General features: G+C 40.9%; 1 protein-coding gene across 1 annotated transcript in view; it reads left to right on the plus strand.

The window, feature by feature from the left end:
* The window catches only part of ARNT2 (aryl hydrocarbon receptor nuclear translocator 2), an 82,980-nt gene extending 59,432 nt beyond the window's left edge, over nucleotides 1–23,548 (plus strand). The window contains exons 9-19 of the mRNA XM_083371368.1: nucleotides 414–490; nucleotides 3,316–3,450; nucleotides 3,879–3,953; nucleotides 6,114–6,265; nucleotides 10,726–10,798; nucleotides 11,923–12,046; nucleotides 17,148–17,247; nucleotides 17,943–18,081; nucleotides 18,547–18,712; nucleotides 20,877–21,013; nucleotides 23,316–23,548. Coding sequence (XP_083227494.1) covers nucleotides 414–490; nucleotides 3,316–3,450; nucleotides 3,879–3,953; nucleotides 6,114–6,265; nucleotides 10,726–10,798; nucleotides 11,923–12,046; nucleotides 17,148–17,247; nucleotides 17,943–18,081; nucleotides 18,547–18,712; nucleotides 20,877–21,013; nucleotides 23,316–23,414 — 1,277 coding nt within the window. The 3' untranslated portion in view covers nucleotides 23,415–23,548. The remainder of the gene's footprint in view (nucleotides 1–413; nucleotides 491–3,315; nucleotides 3,451–3,878; nucleotides 3,954–6,113; nucleotides 6,266–10,725; nucleotides 10,799–11,922; nucleotides 12,047–17,147; nucleotides 17,248–17,942; nucleotides 18,082–18,546; nucleotides 18,713–20,876; nucleotides 21,014–23,315) is intronic.
* Nucleotides 23,549–23,846: the final 298 nt, after the last annotated feature.

Consider the following 23,846-nt stretch of genomic DNA (forward strand, 5'->3'; position numbering starts at 1 on the left):
CTGCCCAGAGATGGCAAGTCTAATATCTGAATGATCCTATCACTTTTCTATTTTTATTTTTATTTTTCATTTAGAGGACTGTCTGTAAACATTTACTTGATTTAGCGTGGGCCAGCAAGGCAGTGTACAAAAACAAACCATGGAAAGCAAATTACGAAGAAATGGATTACAGAACCAAAGTATGTCAGAACCAAAAAAAGAGCAGAAATACATTTTTCTATCTCTGTACTGAAAATTATTAACAGCGTGACAGCTTCAATATGTTTCTACTGGTACCAGAAAATTAGCTCAAATAGCGCCATCTTATTTTCCTAGGGGCTGAGTAGCTAAAGAGAACTTTCTCGTCTTTCTGATCCTTCTAACTTTCTTTTTCTTTTTTTTAATAAATTGTTGTTTTGGGGAAATAATTTTAGGAATGACCATACCGGAAGAAGATGCCGAGGTGGGACAAGGCAGCAAATATTGCCTGGTGGCTATAGGAAGACTTCAGGTAAGCACACACACACAGAGACACACACACTTTTTTGGTTACAAAAATGCTTGCAGAAGTAAATTCTGTGGCTTATTTACTTTATGAAATCTGCTTGAAATTATTGGACTTCAAATAACAACAATAATCCCAGATGAAATGTAAAAAGACAGACTCTAGCCCAAGGAGGGGAAGATATATAGAACAGTGCTACCAAATATATCACTGTCCTAATACATGTAAGATCTACACACACCACTGCAAATAATTTGGTGCAATGCACCACTTCTAAAGGTGTTGTTCTTCCCTCTAGAGAAATCTGTTTTCAGTCAAAGCCCAGGTTCCCCTGATGGCCAAAGTAGATCATCTTCTCTCTGTTGTGTGTCACATTATCTCAGAGATAAGGGACAGGGTTGAAGTCAACGCCGGTTAAAATCAGTGCCCAAAGAAAAACAGTACCTCCATTCTTTTGTAGCACTCGTCTGTCTCACCAACCAGTGGAAAAGCATCTCTTATCAGAAATCTGAAATCTGAAATGTTCTTCTGCTGCAGGCTTTGGAAATTAAATCAAAAGCTTTATGTACGGTACTGCATGTCCCTGTTTTTCCACTTTGATGCACCTTGCAGCAGGGATTCAATACATTAAACTGAGGAAGATTGAGTTACCTGGCGGAGACCCTCCAGCGTTGGTTTTCATACCTGGTTGGAGATGCTGGAAACTCAACCCGGGAGCTTTGAGATGCAAGGCAGGTACTCTGCCTCTGAGCTATAGCCCAGTCCATCAGTAGAAAGAACACAGAACATGGAATAATAGGGTTGAAAGGGACCTTGGAGGTTTTCTAGTCCAACTCCCTGCCTATGTTAGGAGACCCTATGCCAGGAATTCTGGGAGTTGAAGTCCATGAGTCATAAAAGAACCGAGGTTGCCTACCCCTGCCCTATACCAAGGGCAGGCAACTTTGGCTCTTTTATGACTTGTGGACTTCAATACTCAGAATTCCTGAACCAGCCATGCTGACTCAGGAATTCTGGGAGTTGAAGTCCACGAGTCATAAAAGAGCCGAGGTTGCCTATCCCTGCCCTAGACCATTTCAGATAAGCGGCTCCCCAGCTCTTCTTGAAAACCTCCAGTTATGGAGCACCCACAACTTCGGGAGACAATTTCGGGAGGCAAGAAAGCATCAAGGAATAGGGCCTTGTCCTGACCCTTGCCTTGTGTTGAGCATTGATCTTTGTTTTGACCAAGACACATCACAGGTTGAGTCCATACACACAGATCAGGGTCAATGGGCAAAAGGAGTGACAGTTTTTCAGTGAATAGGACAACACCCGGGGTCTTATTTGACATAGTGACTAATCAGGTAAGCTGGATACATGAATAAAACTCGTACACTGGTTTTTCCAGAATACTATTAAAGGTAGATCTGCTCATGTAAAATCCTTGAATTGAATTGAATTGAATTCAAGTGGCAAAGAGTGATCTTGGCACTGCTGACTTCTTTACGCCTTAAGTACAAAAACTAAACACCACTTAAAAGTAAAGGTAAAGGTTCCCCCGCACATGCGTACTAGTCATTTCCAACTCTAGGGGCCGGTGCTCATCTCTGTTTCAAAGCCGAAGAGCCAGCGCTTGTCCGAGGACGTTTCCGTGGTCATGTGGCCGGCATGACTAGACACCAAAGGCGCACGGAACGCTGTTACCTTCCCACCGTAGTGGTCCCTATGTTTCTACTTGCATTTTTACGTTCTTTCGAACTGCTAGGTTGGCAGAAGCTGGGACGAGTAACAGGCGCTCACTCTGTTATGCGGCACTCGGGATTCTACCCGCCAAACTGCCGACCTTCTGATTGACAAGCTCAGTGTCCTAACCCACTTAGGGGTTGCACAAATGGAGAGAGGAAGAACATAATCTGCTAACAGTGCAGCTGTCTAAATAAGACTGTAGTTCTGAAGGATTATTCACGATATGTAGAGGACCAAAAGCCTTTTGCCCGAGCCATGCTGGGAAGTGTCACCACAAAGAAATCAGGAAGATCATACATTATGAACTCTTCTCTTCCCCAGGAAGTACATAGTCCAAGCTGGAAGCCAGAGCCTTTCTCTTTCCTTAGGGTGATAGGTTGATACGGTGTCAGCTCTGGGGGAGAACATTTAAGGGCTAACAATGCTGGAACGTGCTTCTTCGCTTGAGAACTGCCATCTGGTACTGTGGGATAGAGAGAAGAGTTCATATAAGAGCATCTTGTCGAAAGCCCATTTCATCATAATACCCTCTGTACTTGCATAGCTTTCTAGGCTGGCCATGCTCTCATTCACTGCTGCCAAAAAGTTGGGTTGCTACTAGAAAACTCTTCATAATAGGTACTACTTTCTAACCCATTGATTTATCCCATATTCCTCTGCAGCACCTTGCTGGAAAATGTTCCTTCCTGCTTGCAGGTGAATTCAGGCAGTTTGGGTCTGATTATCAATGGAATTATTAGCACTGAATGGAGTCCTTGGCATTTTAAATCTTTTGCTTCCAATGTTCTGGTTGTTTTGAGCATTTTTAAGAAGGTTATTTTAGAAACCCAGCCTGGACTTATTATTTAATTTATCCTGGATGCCAGATTTTTCTTTGTCCTATCTGGCTGCTTGAAGAAGTGTTCCCATTTGAGATGGGAAATTACAAGCTCAGATTCATAACCATTCAATCTTCTGTGGAATGTTGCATACAGTTATAAACTTTTATACAGTTTTCTTTCACAGCCACTAGTAAAATCTATTCTTGTAAACTGTATTTTGATTATTCCCCCCATCCCCTGATATTTTTATGGAATAAAGCACGTATGGATTGTTTTTCTCAGGTGACCAGTTCGCCGGTGTGCATGGATATGAATGGAATGTCAGTACCCACAGAATTCTTATCCAGGCATAGCTCAGATGGAATAATTACCTTTGTGGATCCAAGATGCATCAGTGTTATTGGCTATCAGCCACAGGTCTGTTTGTTCTTTTTTTGCCTAAGTCACCAAATTTCAGAGATATAAATATATATCTCATGCTACCCAGTCTTACCAACTCTTCTCCATACTGAATGTCTTAAACCACAAATTTCAAATTGAATATAAAAAACTATTGTTGATTCAGTTGTATTATTGTGTGGTAGATCTTTTGAGACTGGGAGCATCTGAAAATAATTATTCTTATCTCTGCTATTGTTTTGTAAGTCACTTCTTAAGACATTGTATTCATCTGACAGATTTGCAAATCAGTTATTGGGGCCTTGCTTGTTTTTTTTTGCTATTAAGTAGCTCCAAATTTTATTTTTAAAGTTTTAGTGAATTCATTGTTATTAAACTATTCCTTTGGCAATTTGTAACATTTTGTAACTAACGTGGTTTTCCTCCTTTTATGGTTTGCTTGCCAGGATCTTTTAGGGAAGGACATTTTAGAATTCTGTCATCCAGAAGATCAAAGCCATTTAAGAGAAAGTTTCCAGCAGGTAACATTCTCCTTATTCATAAATACTCTTTGTATTTTTCATCCCAATGTGAAAAGCATGATTATTTAGTCATGCTGACCAGCTGAAAGATAATAACAGTGGTCAAATATGTAATACACTTACTTAGAATGTTAATAAAACTTAATACATGCTCTCTGTCTTCGTGTCGAAGCCTAGAACTATATGTAAGCACAAAATTATGTTCTCCAATACTCCCCTGAGCTGTTTGTTGCATGCAAAAATTCTGTTACAGATCATAACTTGAATGCTAAGTATCAATACGGTCTTGGGTTTGTTTTGCATGTTAGGACTTCAAGTTCAGGTCTTTCCTAGTTGTAAAAAACGTGCTCAGTACACCATCCTGGGGTGTCACCTTTCATCTCATTTTTTTTAAAAAAAACACAAACAACCACCAAAGCCATTAAAATGCCTTTAACTCCTGCAGGCCAAAGTCAGCGCATGCTGTTCTGCCAATTTCGACTCTCTTAAGCTGTCAAGCCATGCATTTGGAAAAACTCAATTGATGATTTATAAATATCGGATTATTTTTAAACTTTCTTACCACGGCGAGTAATAAACATCCAGCTCACTGAAATTTTTACTCAGCAAATAATTCAAATCAAGCCTACAGAGCATGTGGAACTAATTCTATGCTGAGCTCCATCTTTTCAGAAAATAAATTGGAATTTGTGTCACTGTAAGAGAAATTGATTTTGATTTATCCAGAGTGCCTTTTGACAAATAGTTTTGGCGGGTTACCAGGCACGCATTCCAGCTGCTTTCCTTGCCATATTTAGCTGCACGTTAGATTGCTCTGGTCCTTGCCTAAAATTCAGCACTTCCTTGTCCCAAAGGTGCTTTTTTTCAGGAGGCAACTGGCCTTTCTTGTTTTTCTTTGAAGACATTTCACTTCTCATCCAAGAAGCTTCGTCAGCTCTGACTGGACGGTGGGGACTGGAAGGATTTATATTCATTGCAGACAGAAGATTATAAGTCCTTCCATTTCCTATCACCCAGAGCTGAAGAAGCTTCTTGGATGAGAAGCCAAACCTCTTCAGAGAAAAACAAGACAATCCAGTTGCCTCCTGAAAAAGCACCTTTGGGACAACCACGACCAGGATGACGGAGAATCTCCACAGACATTCACACCTCCTTGCTTTCCTACTCAAAGGCTGAATGTTGAGGGATTAGCTACATGGAGTGTGCAAAAGCTCCTTGAGTTTCCTCCAGCTTACAGTTATCCTTTGTAAAACAACAACAACATTCTCTAGTGACACAGCACATTTAGGATATTTGCTGGCAAAAGAGGAGATATACACCCGCCATTCAAATACGTACTGCTATAGATGGTGCTTGACTTAACAGCCACAACTCAGCCCAACATTTCTGTCGCTAAGTGAGACAGCTGTTAAGTGAATTTTGCCCCGTTTTGTGACCTTTCTTGCCCCAGCTGTTAAAGGAGCCAGCTGCAGTTGTCAAGTTAGTAGCACAGTTGTTAAGTGAATTTTTGCTTGTCAGAAGTTCATAAAAGGTGACACTGCAACCATCATAAATATGGATGAATTGTCAACAGTTTTGACCACATGATCACAGGGATGCTGCAACGGTCGTAAGTGTGGAAAGTGGTCTTCAGTCACTTTTTCCAGTGCTGTTGCAACTTAGAACAGTCACTAAATGAATGGTTGTAAGTCAAGGTCTAGCTGTATTTGCTGGCAAAATAAGAGATATACACTTGCTGTTAAAATGAACACTATTACTACATTTCTTGAGTTGTTATCTCTCGTTATTTGGAATTTCAGTTAAGGCATCCTAGTAGCATCATCCATAATCACTACCCATCATCTATGATGATGCCTATTATCCCTAAATGATGCCCTGTTCACCGCCCTGAGTCCCCTGGGAGAAGGGCGGTATATAAATTAAATTAATAAATAATAATAAATAAATAAATGTCTTTTTGTGTGTGTGTGGTGGTGGTTAAAAAGAAATGCTAAAGGTCACGTACAAAGGCAAAAGCCGTTTAACCTCATCAGGTGAAGATCTGCCAGCTTAAAAAGCTACTTCTCCAAGGTGGGTTTCTCTCGGTACCCTGTAAACCTCCCCTTTGGATTAGACTGTGATCTCCTTTCCCAGTGATTTTTTTTCCCAACGATTTTGCAGGTGGTGAAGCTGAAGGGCCAGGTGCTCTCTGTGATGTACCGCTTTCGTACCAAGAACCGGGAATGGATGTTAATCAGGACTAGCAGCTTTACATTTCAGAACCCGTATTCGGATGAGATTGAGTATATCATCTGCACCAACACGAACGTCAAGTATGTCTTTTGAAAGCTAAACAATGCCTTCCTTTCCTGAAAGCAGTTTTATTTTGGAATGAGGGCTGTGTTTCCAAGTTATCTTCTCTCTTTGTATGCTTTGAGCACAAAATTACACAATGGATCCTAGGAACTACCGTGGATTTAGATTGGAGTTTCTTCTCAGGGGGAGGGGGGAGGGGGGAATAAAAGCAATCAAAGTAGCAGGTCCAGCCATGCGACCGTATGAATGCCTCATCCTTTTTAATGAGTGTTGTGTGATGTGGCTGCCTCCTTGACTCTTTTCACCCATGGAATGAGGGTGAGCTTGTTCAAGCCATTTCAAACATAACATAGCAATGAACCCTGGTTTGTTGTTGGCTGGATTCCCCTGTACCTCTGTGCTTAGAAGTGTGCTGGACCTTTTCCCTTTGTCCCAAGACTATTTTTTTTTCAAAAGGCATCTGGACTTTTTGGGGGTGTTTTCCTTGAAGACCTTTTGCCTCTCATCCAAGAAGCTTCTTCAGAACTGAAGAAGAAGAAGCAAAAAGTTTTCAAGAAAGTCCAATTGCCTTTTGAAAAAAAATGCCTTTGGGACACCATGACCTGGATGATTGAGAATCTCCGTAGACACCTCCTCCACTTCTTATATCCAATGAATCAGGGAAGAATCTGCCTGTATCATTTCCAAATGTTATCTATTGCTCTGGACCGGAAAAATATTTCAGCCCCTTTTCCCTAGGAAAGCATCTTGGCTATCTCCATCCAGGTCATCTTCCTTACTCTCTAAGTGGTTTACAGAGTCAGCATCATTCCCCCAATAATCTGGGTCCTCATTTTACCAACCTCGGAAGGATAGAAGGCTGAGTCAACTTTGAACCGGTCAGGATTGAACTTCTGACAGTGGACAGAGTTAGCCTACAATACTGCATTCGAACCACCGTGCCACAACATATAAATAGGACCTTATTTTAAATCTTAATTTTATCTGATGGCGATCTCGTAAGCCATAAGGAACAGGTTTTCCTTGGGGTTGCCCCTATACAATAAAAATTTCTTCAAATGGAAATGACTAATCAAAGTCATATATTTCAGCACTTTGAAAGTTGTGGTTTCCTCTTCTCCATTTTTCCCGTTGCTCATTCATTTCACTTTTTTTTTCCACCAAGTTGAGTTTAAGGACCTGCAGTTAGAACAACATGGACACTTTCCAGAATGCTATTCTAATGTTTTGTTGATACGGTCTGTAGATTATGGAGTTGACTTGGGTCCAAAGAGGAACCAAAACCTGGATAATAAATCGATGTCTATTCTGAATGGTCAGATGGTAGAAGCAGGAGGATCTATTGCTCATAAACAAACTTCTGTTCAGCCAGAAGTCCTTAGGCCAGTTTAAAAATAATAAAAAAAGTCATTTATTTGGGCCAATAAATTACTTATGTTGACATTGAACAAGGAATTTTCCCTTTCAAGGTTGCATCTTTAGCATTGCACGTGAAAAGAAATGGAATGTTTAAACCTTCTTTGGATTCTGACATATTTATCCTCAACTGACTTAGCAAAACAAGCTAGGCTTCCTTCCCTAATATGGGGGTAGGCTGCTCTGGGCTAGTGCATTACTGTTACTCTTTTCTAAGGAAGCAATAAATAGTGCGAGAGAGCCCTTTTACCTTGTTTTGGAAAGTTGCGGTACATCTGTAGCATTCTAAATAACAGGAGGAGCTAGAGATAGAGCTTGTGATTGCAGTTTTACAGACTCTTTAAAATGTTTAGAAACGATCTGGGGATGAGTGGATCAGATTGAGAGATCGGAAAGGAAGCTAAGTGCCATTGATGGAATTGAAGTTCAAAATGTATCACACTGGGACAGAGGCTTAAATGTCTAGTGCATCAGAGAGCCTGCTATGAGGCAATCATGCTCCCTGACGGATAACCCACATTTCTCATTCTCCCCAAGGTCCAAACCAAAGCTATATCAAGGACGTTGTGGGAAAATTAGAATAGCATCCTTCAAGGAATGTCATCAAGAGATGTAGTGCCCTTTGCCATAGACAAGATCTGTAGGAAGCCACAAGTTAATGATCATCTATAATTCGACCTGATTTTACAATAGAGCCCACTTAAATGGTAATTAGGAACAGATTGGAGTTGTAAGGCCTTATTCACTGCGGAATTTCACTTCAGCGCATAGTAAGTCTATTGACAGTTAAATATTTAGCTAATGAGGTTTTCCAATGAAAAATTGACAGCCAGAGCGGGAGAATAAAGAAAGAAACATTTCTCAAATAGATTATTCCTCTTTTGGCTAACCAGGCCTGTCTCCTCCAACTGCTCCCATCTGCATTAGTCCAAGCCAGCATTTAAAGGCAAACCTTTAAAAACCCTGTAGGTCTTTAAAAGTCAAAAGTTCCCCCCCCCCGCCAAAAAAGTCAAAATAACTATAGGTTAAAAGATCTGAAAGACTTCAGATTGTGTAACTATATCATTCCAGAAGTATAGAGGTGTGGGGGGAAAAAAGATGATATATCTATATGAAGTTCTTTTTTTAAAAAAAAATCGAGAGCTATAAGCACACTGGTGATTATCATCAGAATTGTGTTTATTTGATACTGACACCTGGCTTGAGGCCATCAGCTTTCCAAATCTGGTTTCTGTGTGGAAAGACAACTAAATACCGGGTTCAAATGTTCACGTTCTTCTCTGCAAAAGTTTGTTTTGGGCACAGCCGTCCAAACTCAGAAGTAAAACATTGGCATTCAACATTTCATTCTTTGTGGAAAAGGAGAATCTAATGTAAAATACAGCCTCTTCCTACATACACACAAGCTTTCCAGCCTCTATTAGTTTTGAAACTGAGCAGATGTTCTGCCTCTTCCCTTTGCGTTTCCTCCCATGACACAGATCATTTCAGTATTTTGGAAGGTTCAAAGTACTAATAGTCAACATTGGGTCAGAAATGCAGCGAAGGTACAATATCAATGGCACATGTGTTTAACGAATTAATTTCCTGCATTTGTTGACACGTTAAAAGCTCCGCCAAAATTCCCCATCAGTCTTCAAGATGTCACTCGTATCAACAGAATGAAAGCTTGGGTGATCTCAGTCACATCCGTTGACTGTATGATGTTGATACAGGTGCGTGTGCATTAACTGATTGATTCGCTATTTTTTTTAAAAAAAAAGATGAAGGAGCAATTTGAACGTATTTAAAAGACAGTCCTGTTAACTGGAAAATGTATGTTAGCATTTTCCTATTATTATTTTTGAAACCCGCAATATCTTGAACATGTAACAAGGAAGTTCTTCCAAATAGCAAGAGCACTTAGACTTATATAGACCACTTCCTAGTGCTTTACGGCCCTCTTTAAGCGGTTTGCAGAGTCAGCCTATTGCCCCCAACAATCTGGATGTTCATTTTGCCAACCTCGGAAGCATGGAAGGCTGAGTCAACCTTGAGCCAGTCAGAATCGAATTCCTGGCAGTGAGCAGAGTTAGCCTGCAATACTGCATTCTCCCCACTGCGCCACCATGACCAAATAGTTGGATCATAATTCTAGGTTTTCTCAGCCCCATGGCAGGCATGATAACTCTGGCTGATAAAAGTTAGACTGTATCATTTTAAACTGGAGGGGAGGTCACTGTAATTCCTCAAGCTTTGGAGGACTGGAGAAGCCACTCATTCAAGAAGCTGATTTTGTGTTTGTGCATTTTTCAGTCTGATTTGGCTATGTTGTGGGAAACGGAGAAAAAGCCAGACTACGCCATTTTGATCTCCTTGGATATATCAGTGATAAAATATTCTTCAGAGTTGACTTAGCCCAGGGTCCCCAACCCCCAGGTCCGTGGACTGGTACTGGGCAGTGGCATGCCAGCAACCGGTCCACGCAAACAGGCAAAGCCCCATCCGCGGGATGCAGGCACCACACAAAAGCACACGCCCTCTGGTCCATGGAAAAACCTCTCTCCACAGAACCGGTCCCTGGTGCCCAGAAGGGTGGGGACCTCTGCCTTAGCCATTTGATTAACTGATGTTATAACTTGAACCTCACCAAATTAATTGTCTGTGATTATATACACACAGAGTGTATCAGCGTTTTTTACAGGATTCAGATTAATGTCTTGCTGTGTTTCCCTCAAAATCTTTGATGCTTGACAAAGTTTCTACCTGCCATGTATTTGAATGACTTACAGAGGTAGTTTGGATGGATTTCAACTTCTGTTTACTGAATTGGATGTGTCAGTTTCCTTTGAAGTGGCCACAGATGTAACCTCATAGCTTAATTTTTTTCTGAAGTTTTACTAATTGGATTGTGATCTGTAGGCTTTCTTTCCTCTGTTCTCATTAAGCTCAGATGAGGCTTTAGAAGACTGACTTGATTGGCATCTTAGGCTTTTGACTGGCAAATGCAGGACAACACAAGTGTTCCTTCATGACAATCTCAGAAGAATTTATGACCTCTGCTCTTCTCGCTTCCTTGCAGGCAGCTTCAGCAGCAACAAGCTGAGTTGGAAGTACACCAGAGAGATGGACTTTCCTCCTATGACTTAACTCAGGTGAGAGCACCTGCTGAATTTAAACAATTGGCTTCTTTAAAATAAGCCATAGCTAAACCAAGCAATTTGCCACCAGGAGATTTGGCAATGGTTTTAAAGGTAAAGGTAAAGGTAAAGGTTCCCCCGCACATGCGTGCTAGTCGTTTCCGACTCTAGGGGCCGGTGCTCATCTCCGTTTCAAAGCCGAAGAGCCAGCGCTTGTCTGAGGACGTCTCCGTGGTCATGTGGCCGGCATGACTAGACGCCAAAGGCGCACGGAACACTGTTACCTTCCCACCGTAGTGGTACCTATTTTTCTACTTGCATTTTTACGTGCTTTCGAACTGCTAGGTTGGCAGAAGCTTTGACGAGTAACAGGCGCTCACTCTGTTACGCGGCACTCGGGATTCAACCCGCCAAACTGCCGAACTTCTGATCGACAAGCTCAGCGTCCTAACCCACTCAGCCACCACGTCCCCTCAATGGCTTTAAAAGACCAGACTAAATCACTGAAGAGAGGACTTTTAGTGGTTTCCTACAGACTCGCCTCCAGTATCATCCAGAGAAGTTTGTCAGCTTTTTTAATATTCATGGTGGTCCAGAATGCTGGACCAGATGACTCCTTTGCCTGATCCTTCAGGATTTTTTTCTTGCTTTTTTTGTCTGATGCCCTCTTCTGCCTCACTTGTGAGATTTAAGGTGGCATATAACAACAGCATTGGCCACAGTCTCCCTGTGTTTTTCTTCTTCTCCTTCTGTCACTATTTCCATTCAAAATTGTCGACAAGGGAACACCTGCAGAGTGTCCTCTGAAAGATTTGTGGAATCTTTCTACCTAGAAGCACCTCCAGAAGAATGAATGTGCAAATGCTTCTGATGTCTGCAACTGTTCACCTAGTGTCCCTCAACCACCCACCTCAACCACAGGTCACTTTACCTGGATCCATACCATTCAAGCAACAGCTCATTACTATTGCAAAGTACAAGTGCAGCATGTTCATTGGCCAAGGAATAATAAGAGCAGTACACAAATGTCTACTACAGAAAGCAAATCCGGGGAATAAGGGCTTGCTTCTTACTCAATTGGGTGGAAATTTAGCCATCAAAGAAATTGTGGTTTCCTTCTCTTTGCCTGTTGCAATTAGGTGCCAGTTCCAAGTATACAGTCTAATGTTCACGAGGGAGGAAAAGCAGTGGAAAAGCCAGATACCATCTTCACCCAAGAAAGGGACCCAAGGTTTGCGGAGATGTTTGCCGGCATAACTACTTGTAAGTAAAATAATTTCTCTAAGTTTCATCTTCATTAGAAGTTATGTTATTGTGACTTTGGATTCTCCGTTCACTATGCTGACATCCCATCAAGAGACCAGTGGGAAACACATAATGGGGAAAAGGAGAGATTCAAACCCAAGTTGAACTGTTCTGAGTTAACTCTTTGTCTCTGGATTTGGAAGACAATTGATGATTGTACTTGTAGAGTGTTAGCACTCTCAGAAAATGGCAATGTAGGAAGGTCTCTCCTGTTAGTATTGGCAATAGGTTCTCCCATGCTAGGTAGCATATTGGGCTGCAAGGGATCTCCATTTTTTTCAGCTTGGGGCAAATATTTCAGCCTCTTCCCTTGTGATGTTTAAGGTCTTTAAGTCATCCACGGATGTTCTTTGCCCTGTATTTCGAGGGCATCCTCTTGATCGTTTGGCATCGAGGGGGTCCATTGTCATCTTGGGAAATTGATTTATTGGATTATAGAGCCCTTGTGGTGCAGTAGTCAGAGTGGAGTATTGCAGGCTAATTCTGCCCACTGCTCGTTGTTCGATCCTGACTGGCTCAAGGTTGACTCAGCCTTCCATCCTTCCGAGGTCGGTAAAATGAGAAGCCGGATTGTTAGAGGCGATATGCTGATTCTGTAAACTGCTTAGAGAGGACTATAAAATACTATGAAGGAGTATATAAGTCTAAGTGCCATTGCTATTCTCCATACAGAGTATATGACCTGTATATTGGAGTCTTCTGCATGCACAATGTTATGTAATTTGCAGGAGAAACTCTTTTGGAGTACTTCTTTGTTAGTAACATGATCAAAATAGCATTTTTTTTAGGATTCTGTAAAGGCATCTTTGTGGGAAGATATCAGATCTTCGCCAGTTAGGAGAAACTAAAATTGAAAAAGCCGTAGTTAGCCCTTACAAAAAGGGGTGAATTCACCCAGCAAACAAGCCAATCTTCAGGAGAGTTTGTAAAGACATGTCTTCTTTGGAAAGGCTAAGTCTTACAGCTGTAGTAGTTGGCTGCCTATTTTTCTATTTTCAACCTATTCTATTCTTAGCACAGGGTGTAAGAGTTGACTTTTCCCCAGTTCCCAACTCATTGCTAAACATTTAATGGAAAATCCTGGATTTCTTCATAGGGAAAGGGATTGGATTCAAGACAGTCATTTCAGTTGCATGGTTTCGCTATTCTAAATTGAAGGGAACAAAAAAAAATAGATACTTGCATCTCTAACAAGTGTTGTCAGCTGATAGCTGGGCATGAGTAGCAATTCAATAAATCAATCTAGCTTTTTCCAGGGAGGGGACAGAAATAATGTGTTTTTTTTCTCAGAAATATTTTAGGATTATTTGTATTGTGATCTTTCCCTCTGTTTATTGTTCCTAATCTTCCCTGCTGATGATGATTTGTATTGTGATCTTTCCCTCTGTTTATTGTTCCTAATCTTCCCTGCTGCTGATGAAGTTTTAACATTTGTTATTAATTAATCACCATGCAAGGCATTCTTAGCCAAGCCAGAAGCATCTCACTGTTTGTAACAAAGGGTCACTTGGAAAGAGCAGAACAGCTGGGTCTCCTTCTTTCGAGATGCAGTCATCTTTCTTCCATCCATCCATCATGGAATATGTTTTTAACAGTTATTGCTGCCTGAAGCTGGTTATCTCCAGTGACAACACTAGGCCTGCATCACTGGGCGAATTGCTAGCATCTAGCTATTTGTATTATGTATGTACGCATTTACTTACTGTACTTCTATAACTATGATAATTGAATCAACTCCCCAAAGTTGCAATCAATCAAACATAGTGCATATCATAAAAAAAAATAAAACTATTTTATTGTCAGAGGGAAAAAAAGCTAATTTCAATCCATACAGGGTAACATCCCTCAATCATGTGTGTATGTGTGTGTGTGTGTTTGTTTGTATGTATGTATGTATGTATATGTATTATATATATACAGTATAAATAAAAGTAAGGCAAAGGTTCCCCCGTGCTAGTCGTTTCCGACTCTAGGGGCCGGTGCTCATCTCCGTTTCAAAGCCGAAGAGCCAGCGCTTGTCTGAGGACGTCTCCGTGGTCATGTGGCCGGCATGACTAGACACCAAAGGCGCATGGAACGCTGTTACCTTCCCACCGTAGTGGTCCCTATTTTTCTACTTGTATTTTTACGTTCTTTCGAACTGCTAGGTTGGCAGAAGCTGGGACGAGTAACAGGCGCTCACTCTGTTACGCGGCACTCGGGATTCAACCCGCCAAACTGCTGACCTTCTGATCGACAAGCTCAGCATCCTAACCCACTGAGCCACTGCGTCCCTGTTATTTATTTATTTTTTTTACATAGGATGCAATTAAAAAGGAATAGAGGCAAACTACTTGTTACTTTTACATATTTTGCATAATGTTGATTTTGGACTGACTTTCTCTGGGCCAGCATGTCCAACTAGCTGGAGTTTGCACAGAAAGACCTATCATACTAGGGACATTCGCTCTGCAGCCGTCAAGCACGTATCTTTGCAGGAGGGAGAAAAAAGAAAGAAAGAAAATATCTCCTATTGCTTCAACCATGTGTTTATAAGCAACAGAGCTTGTAAAAATATCTTTAAAAAAATACAGTGCATGAAGAACTTTTTATATCTGCATTGACTGCATCTCCCAAGTCAGATATAACTCACGTCTCCTTTATCCCTGGCCAAAAAAATAGAAACAAATATCTAAATATCAGAAATCAGATTTGCTAGATGGCTTTTTGCTTGGCTTTTGCTGTGAGCAGAGACATTCAAATGATGCTGTACAGACTCTCGGTCTAATTTGTCATTGATTTCTCAACATTGTGGCAACGTTTCCACATTTTTCATGTACTAAGCCTGAATCCAAACTTTGTTTTCTGCTGTTGAGAAGTTCCCATTAAAAAGTCCTCGTGCTCAATTTGAATTTCAGCATATTTCAGGCGGCAGAAAATTCTGGATAATAGACACATGTTTGTTACTATTTTTAATTCTGTTTTCTGTTTGGAATTATAATGACAGTGATCCCAGATGCTATTTATTTCCAGATGGAATTCCTTTCAGTGTCAAGAGACCTCGATCTACTGCAATTACCTTTAACCTTGCCCCCTCTGACCATGTTGGGTCGTAGTTCTGAAAATGTTCAGCCTGCACAGCCTTGCTAGCTAAGCATTGTGGGAGTTGTAGTTTGGCACATTTTGAGGATGCCCCTTTGGTGAAGGTGCCTACGTTGCTCAAAAGTGGGAAGAGTTATTGGCAAAAGCAGTTATGCCAAATGTATTATTTTAAAAGAAGTTGGTAACAGAGGGGCTCCTGGATTCCAAAAATGGGATATAAATGTTTATTACTTTGGACTGAATTTTCACAAATTCAGCAAAGCTCACCTGATTTGTCTGACTGCACCAAAGCTTTATGCGGGGCTTTTTTTGTCATAGAACGCTCAGAACGGAGTTCCGGCACCATTTTTGGATGGAACCTTGTAGGGTAGGCAAGGCGGGTTGTATGACATGTGTGAGTTCCGGCACCTTTTCTTTTACAAAAAAAGCACTGGTTTTATGAGAATTGAATGAACAAGTGATAAATCTCATGGCTCTTTCTTCCCCTTCTCTTTTTGAATGTTTGTTTGCTGGGCATGTGTGCACGTGGTTGCCAAAGGGCATAGTAGCTAAAAAGATTGCCAGCCATAATATATTTATGTCTCCCTGCTTTTTCCCAGAGAAAATGATGCATGTTTCTTTCTATGCACTCCTTTGTTTTATCCACACAATAGTCCTGTAAGGTTAGTCAGCCTAAGACTTATGACTTACTCAAGATCACCAGCTCATTCTGGACAAGGGAAAACTGAAAATTGAACTTCTTAATCCTAATCTGAAATTCTACTGAACTACACCTTCTAACATAGCCAGTTTTCTTTAGCAATTGCTAAATCTGGTCAAGATTTTCAAAGTATCCCCACAGTGAATTGTACATGCAATGTCTTTTAGACAGTAGTTGGCAGCATCTTGGGTGGATTTGCAATTGGGTACAATTTTGCCATTGTTCTTCAAGTCATGGCCTAAGGCCAAAATAAATGAGGTTAAACTGAGATGAACTCTGCTTTCTTGGTCAGCAATTAATTTTTGAACCGGGTGTATTCATGATTGGCTCCCACAGAAGCCAGAAGAGAAACCGTTGGATGCCCTTGGCGAACTTTTCTTATTACATAAAAATTAGAGGCAGACTCTGTTTCTGCCTGCACTTAAGCCTTATTTCTGAAACCCTGATTTTGCAACTTGTGGCGAGAGGGTGAGGCACAATTGGAAGCAAAAGTCAAAAGTTTACAATTCTGGCATCAATAGTCTGTTCATCAAGAAAAGGTCTTCTCTTCATGTGATCCAACCTAGGAAAGATCAAATGTGCCACAGACTCCATTGTCTCATTAATGAGAATCTTGTGAGCAGTTAAATGGAGAGGAAGGGCAGATTGTGAAGAAAGAAAACATCCTTTCTTATGGGCTGAAGAGAGCAGCAGTCATCCATACCCATAACCTGTTCACTGAATTAACTAATTTACTGGCTTCGCACAGTATTTTAAAATAAAATCACCATACAGCGAACTTTGGTCAATATGATAAGCCACAAAAAATGAACCATATACTATGCTTAGATATGAGCAGATGCGAAATAAAAACGGTAGAATCCGATCCTAAAGGAATACTTCAACCTAGTTGAATATGTTGAATGCATCTGTAGAATGTTCTTCTGATTTGTGGCAACATCACCTGAGCAATCTCATTCAAACGTAACATTGCGTATGAGGAATTGTGTCATCCTCCCACAGACATAGTTGGAAGAGAAGAATGTGGCATCTAGTTGGAAGGAAACCTATCCACACAATTGTTGGCGACGTTGAAACAGCAAATTTGCCACCTTTGTGTTTTGCTGTTAAAGATTAGAAGAGATTCACTAGTGTGAAACAACATTCGTGGGCTACACATGGAATGAGGGCTAGGTACAAGTCAAGCTGGCCACCACAATGGTATGATTGAAGCTAAACCTGGTTTGAATGATTGTTGCCTTGTTCTGAGTCGTCTCTTTCTGTTGATTACACTTGCAGCAGATAAAAAAATGATGCCTTCAGCTTCCACAACAGGAAACCAGCAGATCTACTCTCAAGGGAGCCCATTTCAACCAGGGCATTCTGGGAAATCTTTCAGGTACTGTGATTTATGACAGAATGAATAAAGGCAGAGAATCAACACTTGGCAAACATTGAGAAAGTATTCATCAATCGAATCTTTTGACGTCAGTGTTACTAGGGGTAAAGTAGAGCTCAGGAATAGCCAGATTTAAAATACAGTTATACCAGTAGAAGAGCTGGGTTGTTTTTTGCAGACATTTCATTATCCAATTAAGTAATATAATCAGTGTGTTAATAGTGTTTACTTCTTGATTGTATTGATCTTGATGCTAATCTCTGCTTATCTGGATATTCTAGCTCTGTTGATATTACCTAGTTGGGTAATAAATGTCTGCAAGAAAACAACCAAGCTCAAAAAGCTTGTTTGTTGTTGTTATTTGTCTTCTTCTTCTTCTTCTTCTTCTTCTTCTTCTTCTTCTTCTTCTTCTTCTTCTTCTTCTTCTTCTTCTTCTTCTTCTTCTCCTCCTCCTCCTCCTCCTCCTCCTCCTCCTCCTCCTCCTCCTCCTCCTCCTCCTCCTCCTCCTCCTCCTCCTCTCCACAAACCACACTCCTTTCTAGCATTGATGATAATTACCTAGTTGGCCGGTGAGATATCAGAGAGCACCAAAGACCTCACACACAATTATATCTGGACAGGTCCATGCAGAATGAAGGACTAGAGGTCAAGCAGCCTTCTATCTTCCAAATCCCTTTTCGTCTTCTTCTTTGCAGCTCCTCTGTGGTCCATGTGCCAGGGGTCAATGACATCCAGTCCTCTTCATCGACAGGCCAGAACCTGTCACAGATTTCTCGGCAGTTAAATCAGAGCCAGGTTGCCTGGACAGGAAGTCGCCCTCCATTCCCTGGACAGGTATGGCAACTTAATTTCAAAATGCTGGTTTTAGATCTATTTTTTGGCCATGTGTTATATTTGGGGCTCTATTGTTTTTATCGCAAGAGGCATAATTGAAGGTACAGTGATAAAGACTGCACAACACTTAGGACTTCCTCTTCAAAGGATGCTTTGGAATATCCCCGAGGGAGGACATAATTTCTGTCTCCAACACCTGAAAACAGCATCCCATCAGGTTTGTGTCTGCTGCAAATTTGTTTCCTGTAACTCATGCTGTTCAGTTCCACAAGCCCCTTGAATTATGACAGCCAAGCAATAAAAATGAAAACAAATGATCTAATTAGCCCTGGAAGAAAAAAAAAGATGCCGATATTGTAATGCACAAGGCTGCCAGGATTAAACTTGGATCTCTGTTGTATTGCTTCATGTCTTTTTGAGAAATGTCTACAGATATGTCATCTTTTTTGTTTACTCTCTGTTCAGCAAATTCCTTCACAAGCCAGCAAGGCCCAATCTTCGCCCTTTGCAATTGGATCCAGCCATACTTACCCGGCTGACCCAGCTTCCTTCAGCCCCCTGTCCAGTCCAGCTACATCTTCTCCCAGTGGAAATGCCTATTCCAGCCTAGCTAACAGGACAACAGGCTTCGGTAGGTATGGAAGTTGAGCATACTGCATTAGTGCATTAATACATTTGATTCATGGTTATAACTGTTGGCATGTGAGGAGTGAGTGGGGTCTTTATGCAACAACCAATTTCAGAGAGCACAGTTGTGTTTTAGACTGTCAGAATGAATGTCAGGGCACAGGGCATTAAGAATGACAGCCTGATTTACACAGAACAGTTTCTTTACTTTTGCTCACCCACAGAAATAAAATGTTGGATTGCACAGCAATGATGAACATGAGCCACATATGGAAAAGCAAAGACATTACCCTATTGTGTTCCCAGTAGCTATGCATGGTTGTGAAAGTTGGACCCTAAAAATGGGTTGATTCTCACTGGCTCAAGGTTGACTCAGCCTTCCACCCTACCAAGGTCGGTAAAATGAGGACCCAGATTGTTGGGGGCAAGATGCTGACTCTGTAAACTGCTTGGAGAGGGCTGTAAAAGAACTGTGAAGTGATATATAAGTGCTATTGCTATTGCTATTGCTATCATAATACTAGCAGTGTATTGAGGCTGTTTGGTGTAGTGGTTAAGGACACCTGTCTAGAAACTGGGAGACTGTGAATTCTAGTCCCACCTTAAGTATGAAGCCTGCTAGCTGTAAGTGGAAGAAGGCAAAGCAATATTCTGAAAATATTGTCTAGAACTTGTTGACTTTAAGATATGAGTGTTTCCACTGCCAAAAATTCTCCATGCTGGCTGGGGAATTTTTAGCGCTGAAGTCCACATATCTTAAAGTTGCCAAGTTTGGAAGAAAAAAAAACGGTCTAGAAGATTTGACTCCATGGCCCCTATCAAGGGTTATCTTTATTACTCTTGGCAGCTTTCATGACACTGGCTCTTGGAAGCCCTTTTTCTGGAATGAAATACCGTACAGACTTTTCCAAAGGTGATGCTAGCCAAAATACAAGACTTGAACTATCTGTGTGCATAAGGGCATTGTGACTGGGAATCATTGCAAAGGAAATATACTTAAGAATTCTGATGGCTAATAGCCCAGTATCCTTCCAGGCTGATTCCCTTTCATCTGACAATTTGCTCCCGTTTGCATTTTTTAACAAAATCACTTCAGGAGAAAAAAAAAGAAGGGTATTGACCAGGATGTGTCCTCAAGTCAGGAAATCGAAGCATGATCCCCTACCAAGACAGACAGGGTGTGAATGGAAATGCCAGAACAAAAGGTGAAGAGAGAGTACATAAACATCAAAGCATACACATAACTGGTTTTCTTTCTTTCTTTCTTTCTTTCTTTCTTTCTTTCTTTCTTTCTTTCTTTCTTTCTTTCTTTCTTTTTCCTTCCTTCCTTCCTTCCTTCCTTCCTTCCTTCCTTCCTTCCTTCCTTCCTTTCTTTCTTTCTTTCTTTCTTTCTTTCTTTCTTTTTCTTTTTTTTTAAGTTCTACAGTGAATTGTTCCGGCCTAAGGCAAGGAGAGGAGAAAAAAAAACTTGCTTTAGCTGTTCCGGATACTGGATCTAATGTCTAGTGTGTGTTTTTTCAGGACACTGGGTCTTCTAAATTCAGAAGTTACCAACAGGATTTCTTTAAAAAAAAAATCAGCATCAATGAAAGATGTTTAGCTTTGCAAAAACATGCTGACAATTATGCCCTTGCTGGTATTTTTAATATTATAATTAATAATTAATATAATAATATAAAAAGTAGGACTTTGGGACTACTTTTAGCAGAAAACTAGAAAAGTTAGTACAAGATTCTAATTCCAATTATAATAAAGGATTATAATGTTCTCCTTCGGGAAGAATGAACATAGTTTGGGGAATAATCCTGGAAAGACTCTTCATTTTTTGGAGGCTTGGGAGCAAAATGTCTCCTTTTGATGCTTGACAGACCTTTTTGTATGCATTCAGATATTGTTTTAATGAAGGGCTTCTTGCGGTATGTAAGAATATTGTACAAAGTGACAGAAAACAAGGGCTTTTGGAAAGAGGAAAGACTTTGAAGGATGCAGTATTCTGTCACCTGTTATCTTGCAGCTAACAGATTCCATCCCATCTACTGGCATTTTAAGGTTACCAGTCCTTAATTCACCAACAACAACAAAAATGCAAGAATTATTGTTTTGTTTCACAGAAAGATGTCCTTCTAGCAAAAATCATCACTGTGGTTTTTCTTTCTTTTTTTTTTCAGCCGAGAGCAGCCAAAGTAGTGGACAGTTTCAAGGACGGCCTTCTGAAGTTTGGTCCCAGTGGCAAAGCCAGCACCATAATCAGCAGAACAGCGAGCAGCATCCCCACCAGCAAACCAGCCAGTCAGAGGTGTTCCAAGTAAGCAAGAACCACCAGAAATGCTTGGGCACCATTGCTCTAACTTTAGGGATACCCATCGAGTCATTGAGTTGGAAGGAGCCGTAGAGATCCTTAAATCCAACTCCTGCTCACTATTGGAATCCACGTTAAGACATCCATAACATCTACTGGCCCATAGGTTGGACCATAAGAAAGGCTGAGTGCCAAAGAATTGAGGCCTTTGAACTATGGTGCTGGAGAAGACTCCTGCGAGTCCCTTGGACTGCAAGGAGGTCAAACCGGTCAGTCCTAGAGGAGATCAACCCTGACTGCTCTTTAGAAGGCCAGATCCTGAAGTTGAAACTCAAATACTTTGGCCACCTAATGAGAAGGAAGGACTCACTGGAGAAGAGCCTAACGCTGGGAAAGATTGAGGGCAAGAGAAGGAGGGGACGACAGAGAATGAGGTGCCTGGATGGAGTCCCTGAAGCAGGAGGACGACAGAGAAGGAGGTGGCTGGATGGAGTCACTGAAGCAGTAGGCATGAGCCTAAATGGACTCCAGAAGATGGTAGAGGACAGGAAGGCCTGGAGGAAAGTTGTCCATGGGATCATGATGGGTTGGACACGACTTCGCAACTAACAACAACAACAACATCTGCTCATCCAGTCTCTGCTTAGAGAAATCCAGGAAAGGAGAGCTGCTTAAATCAGTGGTTCTTAAAACATTTCCTCATCTTTCCCCATCTCAAATAATTTTGCTACCCTCACAACACAACCACATTCTACTATAGTACACCCAGTGTCCTAGCAGTGGCAAATACAAACTGGCTTTCAGTGCACAAATAAGCGATTACAATTTGCTCCCTTACCCTCTTGGAAGTAATTACTTCAGTTTTAAAAACCACTGCCCTACTGCTTCAGAAAAACTACTTTTACCCTTAAGATGTTTTTCCTAATATTCAACTAGTATTCCTGTATCTTAGGAGAACTGGTTTTGTCTTTCTTCTGTGTCGTGCCTATTTAGATATTTAAAAATGCTATCCTATTCTCTGAAGCATCTTTTCTCGAGGCTAAACATACCAACTTTTTCAGTCTGTTCTTATGCAATAAGTTTTAACTTGCAGTCCCAGGATCATCACTGTTACTGGTCCCTATCCATTTTAGATTCTCTGACAAATCCTTCTTAACATGAGGTGCCCAACCAATGTAGGATGAAATTTTGTAGGACAAGAAAATTCTGCTGATGGTGTTACCTACTTTTGGTAACGAAATGTTCAGAAATTATAGTAAAACAAGCTTGGAGAACAAACCACAGCCAAACTATTTCTTTTTTTTAATGATTTGGAAAAGATTGCTCACCACCTTCCTGATATCCCCAGTTTTAAAGGATCAAGAGCAGCAGGATAATCTGTGTTTTCCTTTAGAACTAGCCCATTGCTAGATTTGCAAAACTCAGAAGACTGAGGAGTTAAATTAAAGACATAGCACTTTTCCACATTCCAGAGATTGACAGAAAATGGGCTGAGCAAGAACAGTGGGAAATGTATGCATGTATGTATGTATGTATGTATGTATGTATGTATGTATGTATGTATGTATTTAAATTTATTGGCTGCCAACTCCAGTGGGCAGCATTGAATTCAAAAACAGAAGATCGTGGCTGACTCATAGACAGCCTTAAGTAGTGATGGAGCATACCAAGCACAGATATCCTTGCTCTTACTTTTATGCTGGAAGCATTCCCTCGCCAGTTGCTTTTGCAGCTAACTGCTTTGCAACAAAACAAAGTATTGGTTTTCAATTGCAGAAGTTTCAGAACAGTCCTTTTTGCCCCCAGTTGATATATTATATATATATGTGTGTGTGTGTCAAATGTTAACTATTTAGATTACCTTGCTAGGCCCCAAACATGGGGCAAATCTTTATTTCCTGTTTTCAGCCTATCTTGAAGGCCATCGAACAGGCAGTAGTCACACGGACAGCTCATATATAGAAATAAAGATTTGCCCCATGTTTGGGGCCTAGCAAGGTAATCTAAATAGTTAACATTTGACACATATCTCCCCTTGCAGAAAGCTAACAAAGCGAGAGAGATCCTGTGGCTCAAGAGGTAAAAACAACTGCCTAATGTGCAATCAGCCCAGGTTCGAATCTCAGAAGGGTATGGCTGACTGATGAAAACTAATAAGTTAGAAATGCATTTCAGTCTCCCTTAATTCTTTGTTAGTAATTTACACACACACACACACACACACACACACACACACACACATATGTATGTATGTACATGTACATGTATATGTATATCACGTTTTCTTTTGCTTTTTGTTCTTCTACAGGATATGCTACCTATTCCAGGGGACCCAACACAAGGGACTGGAAATTACAACATAGAAGACTTTGCTGATTTGGGCATGTTTCCACCCTTCTCTGAGTAAATTTATCTTGCCAGATAACCTGCTCTGGCACAGGGTGGGGGGGGGACACCTGCTGATGTAGCCTGGGCTCTGGTATTTGTTTGTTGGTGTTAACAGTATCATAGAAGCTCTTAACCAAGAAGCCTCCATTCTCTTACTTCAGTAACTTGCTCTCCTCCCCAGGGTTAACCATGCAAGTTCTAATCATTTACATTGTGTTAGTCAGGAAGCGTATAAAGGTTCAATTCGTACAGGTAATTCTCGACTTACGACCTCAAATTGAGACCGGAATTTCTGTTGGTAAGCGAGTCATTTGTTAAGTGAATTTTGCCCCATTTTATGACATTTCTTGCCACAGTTGTTAAGTGAATCACTGCAGCTGGTAGGTTAGTAACTACGGTTGTTAAGTGGATCTGGCTTCCCCCATTGACTTTGCTTGTCAGAAGTTTGCCC

The sequence above is a fragment of the Vipera ursinii genome, assembly GCF_947247035.1.
Source record: "Vipera ursinii genome assembly, chromosome: 11".
Taxonomy (NCBI): Eukaryota; Metazoa; Chordata; class Lepidosauria; order Squamata; family Viperidae; genus Vipera; species Vipera ursinii.